We start from the raw sequence: 20,100 nt of genomic DNA on the forward strand, positions 1-20,100 counted from the left end.
CATTTCTATTAAATGTAATTACCTTCCCCTTCATCGTCCCTGAGAGAAACGTCACCGCCAAAAAATGCAGTTTCCCAAGGAAACAAACTTCTAAAACAGGACCCGTCTCTCCACATGCCAGTCCCTCCATCCCCAGATTCTCTGCATCTCACAAAGGAATACCCAGCTCCATTATCAACTGGCTCAAACTGGCCTCCTCAGTAAGAAAGAGAGCTCTTCAGGTGCCCCTCAGAATAAATCTTTAAATGTCATCTGCATCATTTGGTGGGAGAAGAGGAAGCTAACTTGGAGGCCCCAAAGAGATTCCACTTGGATGGCTATTAACACCACCAGAGAATGCCAGAAAGGACACTGGGGATTAATTGGTGGCTCACATCCAGACTGACCCTCACTATGGCAGGGCTCCAAGTACTGCTGGGTGAGATGTAAGCCTTTCACACACCACCAACATACCTACAGCTTATTAATCAATAAAATTTAGTTGCCAAAACAAAAAGAAAAATAAAGAGCTTTGTGAAGTTTTTTAAATCTTCTTTTGGGCATCCGCTCTTATTTTACTCAGGCACTTGAGAAAGCCAGGGGGAGAGACCTAAAATCAGAAAGAGTGTAGAAACAACTTCTCTCTTCATTTAAGTAAATAAAATTCTTGTTTGAAAGACTCAATTTGTCAATTCCTTGTCTCGTTATTTAACATGGGGTGTCCCAATGGTCTGTAAAGAGCCATTCTGCCCTCATCTGAAGGTTGTGGTGGGAGCTTAGGGAACAGGTGAGAAGGTTTCTAGCTAGATGAGGCTGCTGATGGGGCTTTCCTATAAGAAGGCACATGTGGGGGGCACCTGGGTGGCTCAGTGGTTGAGTGTCTGCCTTTAGCTCAGGTTGTGATCCGAGGGTCCTGAGATTGAGTCCCACATCAGGCCCCCCATGGGGAGCCTGCCTCTCCCCTTGCCCACGTCTCTGCATCTCTCATGACTAAGTAGATAAGCTCTTTGGGGAAAAAAAGGGTGTGTGTGTATCCACAGCTGATACATGTTTGGTGAAAAGCAGCTTTTTTCTTTAGGTTTCTAAAGCAAGAGGGTAAAGAGAAATTAGAGCAGAATGATAAGGAAATCATTGTGTATAACTAAACAAAAGAGATTAAACCATAAGCTCTTTAAATGAATTATGTATATATTCTTTATTTCTTTTGCCCAGGATCTGCCACTGTGGACATATAGTAGGTATTCCACTGACACATTTTTATTAGTTATGTGATGGTAATGAGGAACATTGAGAAATCTGAGAATAGGGCTTAAATTAAATAGAAGGCCCTCCAATGCCTCAAGCACCTCAAATATATATAGCCTCTTTCAATTAACAGCCATTGTGCTCACACTATAATCTAAACCAGCAGGGGATGGAGTCAGGCAGATAGTGCTCTATGCATATATATTCCACTTACTTAAACAGGAAAAAAAAAAACAGGAAATGGAGTTAGGGACATAAAATTTTATGTGAGATGTACTCTGAGCAAGGACATTTTGCAAAATTTTCAGGATAGAACATGGATTAGTAATAAACAGAGGGATCATCATGATAATTACACAGGACATAAGAAATGCTACAGATATTTTTCATGTAGAATTCTAAAAGCTGTGAGATTGGTCACAGTACTTTCAGGCCTTTCTCCCTGTGATGCTGATTCTCACTGTAACATTTTCTTATAATGACTTCTGTCCTTTCCTTTCTCAACTGAGTGGTTCCCTCAGAAGAATCTTATTACTTCTTCCTAAAATAGCCATTTTGATAAAGGTTGTTCTCCAAAATGCTTCCAAATAGCCTAGAAGAAAGTAAGAACACTTAAAGTGCTAAGGAGACTAATCCTTAAAGTAGCAGTAATAAATAAAACAAGTGATATTAACATATGCTTAAAATTCAAACACCTGACCAAAGTAATCTATTTCCAAGAAGATTGGATTTAGCAATTTTCTCTACTTACACACTCATTTCCTGTGCATTCTCAGCTGCGAAAAAAAAGGTCTTGATCTGTGGATGGCTGATCTTAAAAGCACTTGAAGGGAGAAAAACGCAGACACAAGAAAAATTAGAAATTAGTGTAGTTATCAATGGGTTTGAAAGTAAATCAAATACAAGTGTAGAAATTCATCTGCTTTCTTTGTAAATTTACAAAAAAATAATTTAGTCTCATTAAACATCCATTGCCTAATCTCTATTTCATGTAGAGAGCAGACAATTAATTTATCGTGTTGAGACATCCAGACTAGGACTGAGTCTTGGCTAGTTAATAGTTTCTATTTAAAACATATAGGCATATGCTTTTATTTTCATTTGCTAACTGCTTTGCTATAAAGAGACAATAAATTAAAATTTACAGTCTTAGAGGTGTCACTTAATATTCAATAAATTAAAATTTATAGTCTTAGAGGCGTCACTTAAATATTCAGATCAACCTCTTAAAGCAAAGTACTTATTCAAACTCAAATACATACAAGAATTTTACTTGTAGGAAAATAATCAAGTATAGAACTTCCACACTGTGACAACACATCAATAAATTTATCCAAGCAACCTTCTAGGAGTAAAGGAAAAATATCCTTATTTTTAGTTTAAAAGAAAAGTATAAAACACTGAAGATTAGCAATGAAATGCTTCCCCTTTACCACTAGACCGGAAGTCCTGCAGTACAGGCCAGAATTCTGGTAAGTAACCAGTTTGGTCAAAACCACGAAAATCAACACAACGTCGTGTATCACTGGATATGTAGAGTAACAATAGAGTGGCAGGGACTTAAAGCTAATTCAATTTTATTCATTTTCTTAGAAAAATCTAGTCAGTGCCACTTCTGGTAACATAGGTCACTAAGGAGATAAATGCTTTTTTCTGATAAAACAGAAAAAAGATGTCAAAGGCAGAAGAATAAGAAAAAGGTCAAGAGGGCACATTTGCAAAATGCAGCTGGATGCTATCATGAAGAGAGCACATGAATGATTAGCTAATCTAGACCAGCTCTCCTGTGAGTTCTAGGCAAGCTCAGACTCTCTGAGCTGTTCCCTTCTCAGTAAAATAAGGACTGTAAGCTGGTGACTTTTTTGGTTCTTGTCTATTCTCAAATTTTTTGGACTTAAATTATATCAGAGTATAATCCCAAAGTCTACGGTATCTCAGAATTAATCCTATTTCAAGGATGACAATGTTATGAACTAAGTCAAAGAAAGTGGTCTTGCTATCATATCTTAAGCTCTAGTGAGTCCTATTGAACCAGTCATTCTCTTCACCCAGACAAGATCTTGACATCTGATCTCCCAGCCAATCCTGGATGGGAGCTTGTTTTTCATTCCATCTCAGACACAGTTGTCAAAGATATGTCATGCCAAGGCTCCACAGGGTTTTAAAATCCATCTGTTCCACAAAATGAAATTACAGAAAATAAGAGGTTAAAAGCTTACACTGTTTTTAGGATGCTAACCCATAGGTTCAAAATTCTCAGGCATTTGGGTGTTACCTTCACTAACTTCCAAATCATCACATCACTCGAGAAACTAAAATTATGAAGGGATGTTATCCTGGCACAGTGTTTTGTGGGAAATGATAGATAACTTACTGCTTTTTCTTGCATTCAGATGCTCTCTCTACAGAGAAATCGGGCAGATTGACAAATCCATCAGCCTTCTCTGCCTGAGAAAAATACATACAACAGATATGAATAAATGAGTCAATCCTAACAGTAAGTTTATAAAGATCATACACATTGAATAGAGATCATATAATGAAATGAAAGAGAACAAAAGATACCTCCCTGAATCAGCATTGGACTTACCCAGATCCATATTTGATGAGAGAAATTAATAGTCTCCTAATAAGTCATCCAGAATCTTTCCATGAGAAGTACCATGACTCAGCTTAGGGATGGCCAAGGTATGACATGCATAGGACTTGGCCCAACCCCTTCCTGTATCCCTGGAAGATACCAGTGCTAACCCATCAGAGCTCTACTCTGCCATGTTAGTAAGCAACCTCAGCATCAAATTCACCTCCAGTAAGCCAGTTCTCATACTCCACTAAGCCACAAGCACAGAAGGTAGAATGTAACCAGCATCCTAGCATACGGTGGACAGAGGCCAGATTTTGGAGTTAGCAAATCAAGGTTCATATCATAACATACCTAACAACTTACTGGTTGTTAGAAGGCTTGAATGAGCTTAGATAAATAAAATGCTTAACAGATACTCAACAAACATTAGTTCCTCTCCCAAGTCTGTAGGCAGTTCTGACGGGATTAAACCATAGAACAGTATCTTAGAACATCTCAGTTCCATATCATTTCCTAGGAAGACTTTTTTCAAAGGAAAGTCTTCAGAAAAAAATGACTCTTTTGGACATCGCGTGAATGTCCCTTCAAAACATCAAATATTCTATAGGAAATATAATTCTTTGTTCTACCTCTCTGAGAATTTGTTAATCTTTATGGATAAAATATAACTACACCACAAGGAGGCTAGATTGCTTGTCAGATAGAACCCAAATATTCTTCCATCTACATTAGTGTCTCTGAGTAGGGAAATACAGTCCCCAAGATTAATCCTTAATGACTCAGTGCTATTGGGAAATGAATTTTAAAAATTGATTTTTGAAAATATAATCTTAGTTTTAAAAGTCCACTAGCTATTAACTTAGCACCATGGGTCTTCCTACTTCATTTCATGATTCTGCAACTCTTTCCCTTATCCCCCAACCTGAGTGCAACTCCTATACTTCCTTCAGAAAAATTAAACTGTGAAAACTCTAATCCTATGCCGTCCCATCTTCCCTCTCCTATATGAGTTAATATATCCAAATTCTTCACTTGAAATGCTTTCTTCTTACAAGGCTCAAAACTCAATTATAAAGGGAACTTCCTTCTTAAAAAATTATATATATCTATATATCTATCTATATCTATAGATCTATTATATATATACACTCTTTCATTCAACTTAACTATTTCTTAATGAACTGTTTACTCACTGGATGATGGTTTCACCAGTCCCATCTCCAAAAGAATTTAAAATATTTAAAGAACATAGACTGTAGATCAACTTTTTGTACAACACACAATACTTCCTCTAGATGTTCATCAGCATTATATAAAAGCATAGTTTTGGAAAACTGTCAGGCTCTGGTAATTCTACTTCTAGATGTGTACCCAGAAGAAGCAAAAGTAGGTACTCAAATAAGTACATAAGCATCCATGTCCACAGAACTATTACTCACAATAGCCAAAAGGTAGAAATAGTCCCATCAACAGGAGACTAGATAAACAAGTTGTAGTTTATTCATACAATGGAAGATTATTCAGCCATAAAACCAAATGAAGTACTGATACAGGCTATAATGTGAATGAATCTCGGTAGCATTATACAAAGTGAAAGAAGCCAGACACAAAACATCACACATTATACATATAACTACCCAGAACAGATAAATCCACAGAGACAAAACACAGATGAGTGGTTGTCAGGGGCCGGGGAAATTGGGGAATAGGGAGGAACTGTTTAATGGGTATGGGTTTTCCTTTTGGAGGGTTGAAAATGTTTAGAACTAGACAGCAGTGGTGGTTGCACGAAATTGTGAGTGTATCAAATGCCCCTGAATTGCTTAGTTCAAAATGGATAAACTTGGGGTGGCGGGGTAGCTCAGTCAGTTGAGCATCAGACTCTTGATTTCGGTTCAGGTCATGATCTCAGGGTCGTGAAATCCAGCCCCGTGTCAGGCTCTGCACTGGATGTGGAGCCTGCTTAAGATTCTCTCTTCCTCTCTCTTGGCCTCTCTCCCCCTCTTAAAAAAATGGATAATCCTATGTGAATTTCACTTCAATTAAAAAACCATAATCTATATTAGGCTAAAGTATTTTTATGTAAATTTCTATAATTATTTTAGAAAGAAAACAATTTATATTCACCATTTGTTTCTATTTCCTCCCCTCATTCATAGCTATGCCCACTATTCCACAGAAGCTGTAGTTACATGAACCCCAATGATTTTCATGTTGCCAAGTTCTATGTCTTTTGTTCTTCAGTCAACTGAACTCTAGTAATTGATACTAAAACTCAAGGCCTCCCTCTAGAAACACCTCATTTCTTGCTTTTCTGACATATTCCTGCTGCTCCCTTTCTCCTCCAACTACTCCTTGCTTGCTTTTGTGAGGTCCTCTTCTCTTGCCTGTTTCTTAGATGTCAGTGTTCCCCAGACTTCCCATCACAAACCTATTATCTTCTCACTCCAATACTCTCTCTGGGGGGACTACACAGCCTACAGTGGCGGCATGTATTGCCACTGCACACACACATATCCAAAATCTATACCTCAAACTGGAACTTAATCCTGAGCTCTTGTCCCAGAGATCCGACTGCTTTGCATACTTGTTCTCATGAGCATTCCACAGATCCCCTGTTACAGACTGAATATTTGTATCCACCAACCCCAAATTCCTATTCTGAAGCCCTAAGCCCCAGTGTGATAATATTTGGATGTGGGACCTTTGGGAAGTAATTAGTCTTAGATGAAATCATGAGAGTGAATCCCATGATTAGATTAGTGACCTTATAAAAAGAGGAAGAGACCAGAGGCCCCCACTGCTCTCTCTCTCCTCCAAATAAGGTTACAGTAAAAAAGGAGACATATGCAAAGGGCCAGAAAGAAAGCCCTCAGCAGACACAAGCTGTTGGCACCTTGATCTTAGACTTCGCAGCCTCCAGAACCATGAGAAATAAATGACTATTGTTTTAGCCACCAGTTGAAGATATTTTGTCATAGCTATATGAAGACACTACCTGAGAATGCCAAATCCACCCACCAAACTTATTACCTTATTCCACAAAAAGCCTGCTCCCCTTTCTCCTGTGTTCTCTCTTTCATTGAATATCACCTTCAGTCCTGTTGTCAAACAAGGTAAGGTGGCAGACATCTTTGACACTTTCATCCCCTTGTCAGCATGCATACAAGTCATCACGGTGATATATCACCACTGCCTCTGCCCCAGGTCTTCCTTCCAAGAACCACCTAGCACCTCCTTCTGCTCACCACTGACTCTCACCTCACTTACTATCAAGTCTCTCAAACCATTCTCAGACTCCTTCTAAATCTGTCCTTTCCTCTCATTTGGTGCCCAAATCACAGTCACAGCAAATCTTAACTCCTTGAACACACTTCATGTCACTTCATGTCCCAACTGCCCTTAGACAAAGTCTGAGTGCCTTAGCAGAACAGGAAGACCCTTTGTAATCAAGGTCTGCTTAATTACACTATTTCATCTCCTCCAACGTCCCTGGCCCCTCACTCAACCAAAAATAAACAAAAAATTGAAACAAAGAAAAACTATATTTCCATTTGTGCTGAATTAGAATTGAGGCCTAATTTATGGCATTATTATTCTCTAGACAATTCTCTAGACAATTTATTTTCAATACAAAAATCCCATCATAGATGATAAAAATATAAAGTCAATCAACAAAAATCAAAATATAAATAATACATAAGTTGTAAATCTTCATTTGGGTGGATTTTTTCTGCACACCTGAAATGCCTGAGAGTCCTTCAACTAAGAACTAAATTGAATTTGAGTTGAAAGATACCTTAGCATTTCTTTAATAAATCTTTCCTTCATTAGCAAAGGCATTTGTTCATCGTACTGAAGACATTCGAGCTGTATTCAAAATCAGAGATAATGTGTCAAAAATTACCTTTGCTTATTTGACTTGCAAAAATACTTAAAAAATGACAATCACATTGGGAAAATCCTAAAGGAATGACAGTTTTCTCCTCTTCCTCCTCCTCCATCTCCTCCTCCTACCTCTTCATATCACTTGTTCCTTGTTACATTAACTAAAATAACTTTCTCAAATGTATCCTTCCTCCTCAATAATTCCTAACTTTCCATAAAGTTACTTGCAAGTTCTGCATCAGTACCTGCAATTTTCCCTCTGTATACTAATGTAACAAAAATCTTGTTCTCTTGGGGCGCAGGTGGCTCAGTCAGGTAAGTGTTTGACTCTTGATTTCAGCTCAGGTCATGATCTGAGGGTCATGAGATCAAGCACCGTGTTGGGCTCCACACTCAGTGGGGTGTCTACTTGGGATTCTCTCTCCCTCTATCCCTCACCCTCACCCTTGTCCACACCTTTCTCTCTCTCTCTCCTTCTGTGCCTCTAAAATAAATAAACAAAACTTTAAAAAATCTTTCTCTCGCCAGAGGTAACAAACCATCCTTTGGCCATTGTGTAACCATGTCTTACCAAGTCTATCTGAATTCTGAAGTAAGACAATGTTTTTCAATTTCTAGTATGATGTTCAATAATCTCAAAGGTATTCTTTCTCACATGTGAGTCTATCCACTTTCCTAAGCAACTCTGATTTTGTTCATCTCACTGGGATCTCCTCTTCAGCTGCTGTATTAGACAGTACTGAATATACATTTTTATCAAAGCTGTTAGTACTACACATTCATTTATTCAACGAAGATTTATTATTATACCTTCTTTGTGTCAGGCACTGCACTATGTCAGACATCTGAGATACATCAGTGGACAACATAAACAAAAACTTCTACCCTTGAGGGGCAAACAGACAATAGCTCAACGTATAAACACATTTATCAACATAAATTATATAGGCCATTGCATAAACACATTTATCAACATAAATTATATAGCCCATTGTAAGCAATAATTGCTATGAAAAAAAAGTAAAGTTGATCAGAGTTAAGGGGTTCTGACTACCAGCAGGGCAGGTTGCCTTTCTGCTCTGAGACTTATAATGCCCTTCCAACCTCACTCCCCTAGATACAGCTCCACAAATCAATTTGGTCTAACTTTTCCAAACCTTTCCTCTGCTCCTCCAAGCCTAGGATAAGTGCCCTTCTCTTTAGGTCCAGGGGCAGGCTTTGCTTCTATACTTCTCTTAACTGCATTTAGTTACCTATTTCTCTGCTTCTCCAGTAGACTGTGAGCACTTTGAAGGAAATGATTTTGTCACTTATTGTTATATCACTAATACTTGGAACAATGAAGGTGTTCAATACACATGAAATAAATAGAGAAGTTCTATGAATAAATGAATGACAGGAACATTGTCTTTTTCTTTACAATAAAGAAAGTGCTAAAATGAGATGCAGAAGCCACTTTGGAAAACTGGCAATTTCTAAAACACATAAACATATTATTACTATACAACCCCAATATTCTATTCCCAGGTATCTACATGAGAGAAATGAAAGCTTATGCCCACACAAATATGTGCATGCAAACATTTGCAGCAGCATTATTCATAATAGCCTCAAACTGGAAACAATTTAAACATCCATCAAAGAGTAAATAAATAGGGTGATCTACTCTTATGATGAAATATTGTATAGTGAACATGTGCTAAAAGATGGATTAGCCTTGAAAACATGATGTTGAGTGAAAGTCAGAGATAAGAACCCACATATTACTGGATTATTCCTTTATGTAAAATGTAGAGAAAAAGCAAATGTATGGAGACAGAAAGTAAAATAGTGGGGTTGACTAGAGTTGGGGTTGGCAATGAAGATTAACTATAAATAGGCATGAGGGGTTTTATTGATGTCATAAGAAATTATTTAAAACTGATTCATTATGATGGTTTCATCACTCAGCACATTTACCAAAAATTATTGAAGTGTAAATTTTAATAGGGTGAATTTTAAGTTATGTTGAATGTATTTCAATAATATTGTTTGTAAAAATATGCAAGGAAGGTTTGGGGAAATAGAAAACCATAATGAATTCCCTCTGCTTTGGATGTCAGTAAGACATAAAATAAGGTAAAATATGAAATCTCAGCTGTTCCTATTGGAGACTCAACATGATTTGTTCAAACTTGAGACAAAACTGGTTTAATATTTCCCATATTCAATAAGCTAAATTATGACTTCATTTTTGGACTACAGGAGTTTTACAAAGATATTTCATATACAATTTGCCACACTTCAAACATATTTTTGAAAATTAATTAAAATGAGACATCAAATTGAAATATTTAAATGCAAACATCAGTATCCATCGCCATCAATAATGCTTGGCTTTTTCATACCACAAATACCTTGCAAAATAGACAAAATTACTTCATAAGTACTATATATATCAGAAAGGTAGACCTGAAAAAGAGTGTATGTGTTATGTATATATATATATATATATATATATATATATATATATATATATATATTCCAGAGAGTAAGTAGGTTAAAGAAGACCAAACCAGAAACCAAGGAAGTGTGATATAGGAAACTGTCATATATTTCATGGTTAAAAATAAGAGGTATAATTATCTCTCTATTCTCGGTGGAATCATAATTCCCTGATTCTAAGAAAACTGATTTTTTACACTTTAATAATTCTGAAATCAAGAAGCACCTTAGAATCCATATGCATTTTTAGTGCTGTATTCCCCCCCACCCCCGCCAAACCTGGTAGTAAGTAAATTGTAGGTCTTTAAATGAATAGAATCTTAAATTTGAGGGAAAAACAAAATATATGTTTCTTTGTAAGATGCTTTTGTATTTATTTGTGAATATGGATTTAACTATTGCAATGACTTGAAGTAAATGTAAGTGAGGTTATCTAGTCAATATCAGAATCAGGAGAAGCTGAAAAAGCTCCATTTTCTCCAAATAAACCCGTGGTTTGCTAAGTTCTGCTCTGAAAACCCCAGCATGCTGGTAATAGGCAAACTCTAAGCTCTAAGCAGAGCCATCCTTTCTCATGTCATCTTGAACGTGACATGATAAAAATTGTTGTTACTAAGTCCTCATAGTTGTCACTAAGTCCTCATAGTACACATAGACATATGACCAGTATAGAAATCTGAGTTACAGTCTCTAATACACAAACTCATATGAATAAAAGAAAAGAGAACCTACAATCAATTGTGAAAGCTCTAGTTCTACAGAGAAACAGTCACTCTCATACATGGCTGCAGAATGGAATTCATTTGGAGGATACTGTGCAGTAACTAGTAAAATTGCATTTACCCTCTGACTCAGAAATCCAACTTCTAGGATCTGTCATAAATATAAATATGTGCAGTAATGCACATTTTTGCAATGCACATTTGCAGTAACAAAAAAATCCAAATATGTTTCATCAGGAGACTATTGAATAAACTGTGGCAACTACATGCAATGAATAACTCTAAAACATGACATATATAAATATAGAGTAACCTTCTGGACTCAGTAGGAGAAAAAGTAAGGTTCAGGACTGTAGACATAGTATGCAAATTTTATGTACAACACAGATAGAATATGCCTCCACATATATACTTGCTTACGTTTGTAAAAGGAAACCATGTAGGAAATGCAAACATAAAAGGAGGGAGCAAAATGGGCAGAGAAATAGGAATGAGAGCAAGACTTACTGATTGTAATCTGTTATACAGTTTTGACTTTGGAATTAGGTAGATGATTTATACCTAAAAAAAAAAAAAAACTAAGAACAAATGAAGCAATTCCTAAAATTAAAAAAAAAAAGAAACAAATGAACCTAACTGAATATAAATGTGATGATGTCACCCCCACACAAATTATAATAATTACTCCAAGATACTTTAGAGCACAGAATTTTAACTTTACATAGTGAGTGGAACATGGGCTAAGTTCTTTTAGTAGCAAAATTATCATTTTTTTTGGAGAGTTATGTGTGTGTGTTTTTTTCCCCCAGAATTCGCCCCACACACATAAAAGAATTGCATGAAACTCAAGGGCTCCCTCATTCTCTGCTTGCGCTAGAGGCCAGGATGCTGCTCTGTTCTGATAAGCAACTCATCCCCCTCTTCCCTTCAGAAAGGGAAATGTACGCACATTCTGCAAGTATTACCTGGGCCCACAGGCAGAGCTGAGCGTATTAGCACTGAGCTTATGAGCACTGCAAGGGAAGCAAGAAAAAAATGATGTTTGCCTTTATATTGTCTTCCTCTCTTCTAGATATCGGAGCAGGCCTGACAGTGACAAGGCCTAAAATCCTGTTAAGAAATATGATAAACTTGAGAAACATCTAATAATAGCTAACATATACTGAGTGCTAAGCATAGGCCATAGGTACTACCATCTTAGTCTGTGGATGGAAATTAATCACATTTGAGCACCATCATGAAACTGATTGGTTTTTACCTCATCACCAAACTAGATGGACATTATAAAATGAGGAAGTAATGGGGTTATTGGTAAAGAAACAGAACTCAGACCAAAACCCAGAAATCGGTTAAATAATTCTAAATATGAGATCAAACGGTCTCAATCAGGAGCTAAAATATAAGATAATCTACAATCTATGGATGGCACAGAAGAAGAACTCCAGATTTAGAATCAAAATATTTTGATGCAAGCCACTGACTGTGTGATCTTAATCAGAGCATGTAAGCTCTCGGGTCAATGTCCACACAGTAAAAAAGCAGATATAGCCTGATCAAGGCTAACTAGAGTTAACATGGAGACATGTTGTCCTATAAAATTATTAGTTATAAAAAATTTAAGATTTTATTCACATTAATTCCCAGGCATCCATGATAAGAATGGGGAAAAGGAATAGAAAGAAAAGACAAAGAACAATCCAGAAAGAAAAAATTGAAGTAAAATAAGTTTTTAATCTGTCCATTGTCAGCTGAGTGCTCTGAACAGCTGTCTGTATGTCTTAGCTCTCCCTTGTCTTCTTTGTATCAGATTTAATTGCTGTAAAAAAATATTTTAGAGGCTCAGTTAAACATCCAACTCTTGATTTTAGCTCAGGTCATGATCTGAAGGTCATGGGATCAAGCCCTGCCTCAGTTTCCACAGCATGGAGTCTGCTTGGGATTCTCTCTCTCTTTCTCCCTCTGCCCCTCCCCCCACTCATGCTCTAAACAAACAAATAAATAAAATATTAAAAATACTTAAAATTTTTTGGACAACAATAATACTAGCAAGCTCACTATCTTCTTCATACATTACCTAGGTAATGTTTTTGTTAAAATATCATTGCATTTGAGGGGTATCTGGGTGGCTCAGTCAGTTAAGTGACTGCTTTCGGCTCAGGTCATGATCTTATGATCTCAGGGTCCTGCGATCAAGCTTCACATTGGGCTCCTCACTCAGTGGGGGCTCTGCTTCTCCCTCTCCCTTTGCCCCTCCCCCCGCTTGTGTGTGTTCTCTCTGTCTCTCTCTCTCTCTCAAATAAAATCTTTAAAATATATATCATTGCATCTGAGTTTAACATTACCTTATGAATATAATGAGATTTTGATCCAAAGAGACTCTATTTACAAAGGCCTAGAAATAGATCCTCCACATAGAAAATAATAGTTAGATTTTTTTAACTAATAAACAGCAAGGTCCAATTTCCTACAGAATCCACACATTTCTGGCAAGAATTATAAAAATGGACTGAAGCTTTGCTAGTGATAATCATGCTGGTTCTGAGGATGCTCCAAGGGGGAGAGAAAGATATCTGAAGGAAGCAGACCACTTGTAGCAGGTGCTGTCAGTAAGCCAATCATGTGTCCCCTTCCTTACTACCAGGCCAGACTGGCCAGGCTTCCCACTGACAAGACCTGTGACTCTATGGGAGGGCTTCTCTGGCTGCCAGATTCCATTTCTCCTCCCGTGCGGAGGTGTTCGAGAAGCACAGGCCCCAGGATGAGTTCTCAAGCAATGACTGATGGGACCTGGTGTTTAAGCACCCCCAGCTCCCTGTCCCTTGGGAGGAAAATTCTAAGGTACGTGTTTTCTAAAGGCTCTCAGAGTTGCCCAGCAGAACGCGGCTTCAGTTCCTCAGTCATAATTTGCCCACAAAGGAGAGTTTTACTAGCTAACTTTCCACCCTGTCTCACTTCCCCATTCCCCTTCCAAGTATTTCTGGTATCACTTCCCAAATATACTGCTTGTACCCAAATCCTCTTCTCAGGGTCTGCTTCTGGGCAACCTAAAACAGGATGCTATTTGTCTCACAGAAATGTATCTCCTCATGGTTCTACTCATGAATAGCCCAACTGCATGGTACCATAATCCCTCTTCATTGTTTCCTCCTAAGTACCACCCAAGGCCATGACTACCTACTATCATATTAGGTCACATTTCAGTAGTGAACAAGAAGTGACTGGCACCCTATTCTATGATTTGTAAATCAGCTCTCCTAGTTAGCATTCTTCCTTTATTCTTCCATTCTCTTTCATGGAGTCATATTTTAAATGAAATTAAGTTACTAGTGAACTTTCTGGTAGATGTGAAGATAATCATTGCCTTCTGAAAGGGTATTTAAAAACAATAAGAAACCTCACAAAATAAAAGAGTCTTGTGTTATTGTTCTCTGTAATATAAAATCCTGAGCACACAGGCCCTTCATGATCTGGCTCTGTCCAACAACATCTCTCACCTTTCAGAAGCCTTAAAACCCTAGAGATAATTTTTACCTATATAGTATTGATGTCTTCAGCAGGAAAGAAAGAAAGAGGGGTGGAGGAGAAAGGAAGGAAGGAGAGAAAGCACTACATAGGAAGAAAAAGTTTTAAATTAATAGGAATAAATGTGATAAAATCTCACCATTACAGAATAAATTGTATATCTTGTTATCTAATAAACATGGTCTACCATCCATGGTTAGAGCAAGAGTGAGGGAAGAGTAAAGAAAGAAATACGATTCAGAAAATTTGAATTCAGAGAATTCAGTGTATTCACTTTCAAAATCAGAAATTAGAAGAAACTTTTTAAAAAGTTCTTTTAAAATCACAGTCAATATAATAGATAATCTTATCTTTACACAATATATAATAAATCTTCCAATACTTCATGAACTTCTAAATATCTTCAAACCGTTTTCACGAGTTTCATGAGTGTTATCAAGGTATGACTCAACCCAACCAAAAATAGGAAAAGGTATTTCTCCAACGAGGGCATACAAATGGCCAAAAAGCACATGAAAAGATGCTCAAAGTTAATAATAATTAGGGAAATGCAAATCAAAACTGCAAGGAGATAATACTTACACCATTTAAATGGCTACTTTAAAAAAAAAGTATTTTTAAACATGGGGCACCTGGGTGAGCCAGTTAGTTACGCATCCAACTCTTGATTTCAGATCAGGTCATGATCTCAGGGTCGTGAGGTTGGGCTCCATGCTCAGTGTAGAGTCTGCTTGAGATTTTTTCTCCTTTTCCCTTTGCTCCTCCCCTTCACATGTATGCATGTTCTCTCTCTCTCTCTCAAAAAAAAAAAATCTTTAAAAATAAAATAAAAATAGAAAAAAACCTTAAGTAACAGAAAATAACAATCATTGTTGAGGATGTGAAGAAATTGGAGCCCTTATACACTCTTGGGGGTAATGTAAAATGGTACAGCCGCTATGGCAAATACATCGGTTCCTCAAAAAATTAAAAATAGAACTATCATAGGATCCAGCAATCCCCCTCCTGGGAACATAGCCAAAAAAAAAAAAATTGAAAGCAGGATTTCAAAAAGATATTTGTACACTAATGTTCCTGGCAGCCAAAAGGTGGACACAACCCCAAAGGGTCCATCAGTAGATATGAATGGATTAACAAAATGTGGTATGCACATACAATGGAATTTCAACCTTAAATAGAAAGGAAAATTTGACCCATGCCACAACATGCATGAACCTTGAAGACATTATGCCAAGTGAAATAAGCCAGTCACAGAAGGGCAAACACTGTGTGATTCCACTCCTAGAAGCTATTGGAGTGGTCAAATTCACACAGAGAAGGTAAAATGGTGATTGTCAGGGATAGAAGAAAGAAAAGAGTACAGCATTTTAGTTTTATAAGACAGAGTGCTGGAGATGGTTGTACAAAACTGTGAATACACTTCTTGCCACTGAACTATATCCTCAAAAGTGGCTAATGGGAAATTTCCTGATATGTGTATTTCACTACAAGTCTTCAAAAAAAAAATAATTTAAAAAGTTTTAAAGATACTACTGCAAAACTCATTATTTGTCAGTAAAGGAAAATGCAATTACCATAATAATTTTTCTTAGACTGAAAGTATGAAAATCGTGGTTAATGTGCTGTGAATGAGCACCGTCTCTTTCACAGGTATGAGCCATCTATTCACATATCTCATAAGCAGATAAGGAAGAAGGCACAGAGAGAGCAGCTAGTTTGCTTGAATGTTAGCTAGCTGAAGGGTCAGAGTAGAATCTGTCCTCCTGATTCCAAATCCACAGCCATCTTCAACTATAGCATGCTATTTCCTTGTGTCCTTTATGAAGACATTGTTTCTTTTTTTAAAGATTTATTTATTTATTCATGAGGCACACAGAGAGAGGCAGAGACACAGGCAGAGAGAGAAGCAGGCTCCATGCAGGGAGTCCGACGCAGGACTGGATCCTAGGACCCCAAGATCACAACCTGAGCCAACCACTCAGTTGCTCAACCACTGAGCCAACCCGGCGCCCTTAAAGACATGGTTTCAAACATGTTGTCCTAAATTCTGACTCCTTTAAGAAATATTCAGTTTGGGTTTTTTTGTTTTAATTGACACTGTATAGTTTCCTTTTGAAATGTTCTTGAAACGTGCTCTAAGGGGGGCCAATCGCAGCAGCACAGCGACAGATGAGTTCATCACTTAGCTTTTCTGTAGAAGCAGCTGGGCTCTTGGCCCTTAAAAAAGAAAGCTCCAGAGGGATAATAAATCTGCAAATGATGACCTCAGGAAAATCCTCAGCTCTAACCAAAAGTTCAGCTCATCCCATGGGCCATCATGTGTCATTCTATTGCTTGGGAAATGTGCACACAAGCCTCATCACAAAATCACGTATTACCTGAATTCTTCCTCCAGGTTAGGAATTACTCAGCTGAAGAATCCCCCAGAGTCTTCTAGTTCACTCCTCTGTTTTTAAAACTTAAAATCAACCTTTACTGGGGTTAGTTGGCACATTTTTTAGCATTGCCAGCACAGGATAGGTCATTCTTGCCAAAAGAAACCATTTCTGGTATCTAAAAACCTTTAGTACAATTCTTCTGCAACCCCAAATCACAGCATTATGTGATTTCATCTCAGCATATATCAAATCGGCTTTCTTTGTGTATATTGTTTTGATTTTTTAAAATATTGTTTTCAGATGCATTTCATCTTCTCAAAGTTGCTCTGAATTACATTAAGGATATTCTTCTTGCTCAAAGTGCACTTGTAAGAAAATGGATCCATAAAGAGTTATACCACTGACCTAGGGGTACCCAACTCTGTTAAGAAACTGCAAGACTAAAATCCAGGTGATATTTCTCCTTTAAACCATGTTGGTGAAATCCACCTTCCTGCTGCTTGCTTAACAGAATTTACAAATTGGGAAGCCTGGGTGGCTCACTGGTTGAGTGTCTGCCTTTGGCTCAAGTCATGATCCTGCGGTTGGGGGATCGAGTTCTGCATCAGACTCACCACAGGGAGCCTGCTTCTCCCTCTGCCTATGTCTCTGCCTCTGTGTGTGTGTGTGTTCCTCATAAATAAATAAATAAATAAATAAATTCTTAAAAAAAAGAATTTATAAGTTATATACACACATACACATATGTACACACATTTATACACATACTAATGGCTATATAACATACATATATTTATACATAAGTTAAAAATATGTATCATTTTATTTTTAAGTTAGTATAGGTATGCTTACATAAACATACATACATATGCTTATGTATTTTATCACCTGTTGGCTTAAAATAGTTAAAGCTTAAAATAGTTTTAGAATAAAAGCCATTTCTGCTTTTAAATTCTATGGATCAACAAACAAACCATAGTATAACAACATGTGTTACATTAGAAATGACATGGAGGGACGCCTGGGTGGCTCAGCGGTTGAACGTCTACCTTTGGCTCAGGGCGTGAGCTTCTCTCCCTCTGTCTGTGTCTGTCTCTCTCTCTGTGTGTGTCTCATGAATAAATAAATAAAAAATGTTTTTTTAATGACAGGATATGTATGTGTTGGCATGAAAATATATTGATAATATATTGCTTAGTGAGAAAATCAAGTTACATATTAAATATAGTATCATTTTATTTTTGGAAAATATAGAAAAAATTGGAAACATATACACCAAAACGTTTACAGTAATCACACCAAGTTGGAAAGATTGTGATTCATTTAAATAAGTAACTGATGGTAATTCACTTATTTCTTTCTGTTGGCCTCCCATCTCCTTTTCTTTATTTTGCTTAATTTTGTTTTCTAATTTTTCTAAATGAACACATTTTATAGTATTTTTTAAGCATTTATCAAAATTAAATTTCCAACAAGCAAGAAGATGGATTGTACCAAAAACAGATAAAGTAAAACAAAGAGAAGTTGTGGAGACTCATACAAAAGCACTGTGCCCTGCCCATCATAGGAGAGACAGTGCTGCATCCCCTGAACGGGCACATCGGTCAGTGCTGTGAGCTAAGAGAACGGGTCTCTCTTGCAACCCAACCTACATCACTAACCCTGGCATCCTCTTCCAAACCAACAGTGCCCGAGCATGTCACTGCCTCCTGAGAACAAGACAAGAGAAACAAAGGATTTCACAGTCTTGGTGTTTCACAATTGATTATGTAAAGCTTGGAAAGATTTTAAAGGAGAATCATATTGGCAACATAAGTCATTGTTCCCACATCATATGAACTGAACAACAAGAAGTTATTAAAAACAGCCTGCCCCAAATACAGGCTGAGCTGATCATAAAGCTTCAGTGGGAGACCATTATTCTCAAAATCTATTCTGGGACCTACCAAGGAAAATAAACATTAGGACACAGTGATAGATAGCATCAGAGACAATAAACAAAGTCCACTTTAAATATCTTTTCCACATACTTGAAACTATAACAAGGGAAGTAATAGAATTCAAAAAGTCCTCAATCATTCTTACATTCAGATTTTGAGGGGTACTTACACAATCCTTTTCACCCTGTCATCCACCAGTTGTCTTCTTGAGATAAAATGCAACTTATAGCTGCTAAAACATCCCACTTTGCTCATTAGACCCGTCAGTTCTACACCGTCTAGTTTCCCCTCTCCAGGACAAACTCTAGGAACATATGTTGGCAAAGAGTTCATCACTTTTATACAATCATTCTGAATCACTTTCTCCAAAGAAACATTTTTAAATATTGGAATTTCATCTGGGATACACTCAGCAGTTGGTATTTGAATTACATAATAAATATGAAGTTCAACTAGAGAACCATTATTAATAAAACACCACATTTTGGTATAATTCAGGGAATACATAAGGTGCTCAATAATGCTCTGAGGAAAAAAAATAATGCTCTGAGGAACTGATTTACAGAACTAACTGATGATTAAGTAATTTGCTCAACAAATGCCTGGTGCCCACTCTGTGCCTAGTCTTATAGGCTCTAGTGACACAGTTTAAACCAGAAAGATAAAGAATATACCCTCAGGTGTTTACACTATAAGTGGGTAAAAGAATATAGTAAGCTCTGATTGAAGTATTCATAAATTCCTCAGAAATTAAGACCTAGGCTGAGATCAAGAGTCACTCAACTGAAAAAAAAAAAAAAAAGAGTCACTCAACTGACTGAACCACCCAGGCACCCCAGTATGTGCTTTGTTGAGGGGGAAGAGTCTTCTCTTGCATTTATTCTATTTAGGAAATGTATTTTGTATCACACTGGACTTAGACCATTTATTTGGATGAATTCTGCTGAATGAACTTTGTATCTTTTGAGACAAAAACAAGTTCTTAAATAAAATTGAAATGTTGAAATACAAAAAAAAAAAAATTTTTTTTTCCTAAACTTTGGTAAACTCAGGTAGAGATTTTTCCAAAATCTATACCAACAGGTGATTGCTAATGAAATGTCTCTTTCCATTCTTTGCTTTTCTTATCTGAAAGACACTCGATATTCACTGAAAGTTTCAGAGGAGTTGTCTCACAGAAAGAGAAAATCTGGCTTTCAAGTGTCATTTTCTGCAAAAGTAAGTTCTACCTAATCTAAAAACTGGTTAGATCTTTGCTGTAGAGATTCTCATAAAACTGATTCCAAGAAAAATCCCTTCCTCTGAAATTCACATCAAGTGCACATGCAGCTAAAGACCAAAAACACATGATACAGGCC

At 37.0% G+C, this 20,100-nt stretch overlaps 1 protein-coding gene across 6 annotated transcripts in view; it reads right to left on the minus strand.

The window, feature by feature from the left end:
- Positions 1 to 20,100, minus strand: part of IPCEF1 (interaction protein for cytohesin exchange factors 1) — a 170,364-nt gene that overhangs the window by 43,855 nt on the left and 106,409 nt on the right. For all 6 annotated transcript variants that reach the window (XM_041737911.1, XM_041737884.1, XM_041737876.1 and 3 more), the window contains 2 exons: positions 3,599 to 3,672; positions 1,976 to 2,047 (listed from right to left, as the gene is read on the minus strand). In XM_041737911.1, the coding sequence (XP_041593845.1) occupies positions 1,976 to 2,047; positions 3,599 to 3,672 (146 nt within the window). The remainder of the gene's footprint in view (positions 1 to 1,975; positions 2,048 to 3,598; positions 3,673 to 20,100) is intronic.

Source organism: Vulpes lagopus, chromosome 2 (genome assembly GCF_018345385.1).
Source record: "Vulpes lagopus strain Blue_001 chromosome 2, ASM1834538v1, whole genome shotgun sequence".
Lineage (NCBI taxonomy): Eukaryota > Metazoa > Chordata > Mammalia > Carnivora > Canidae > Vulpes > Vulpes lagopus.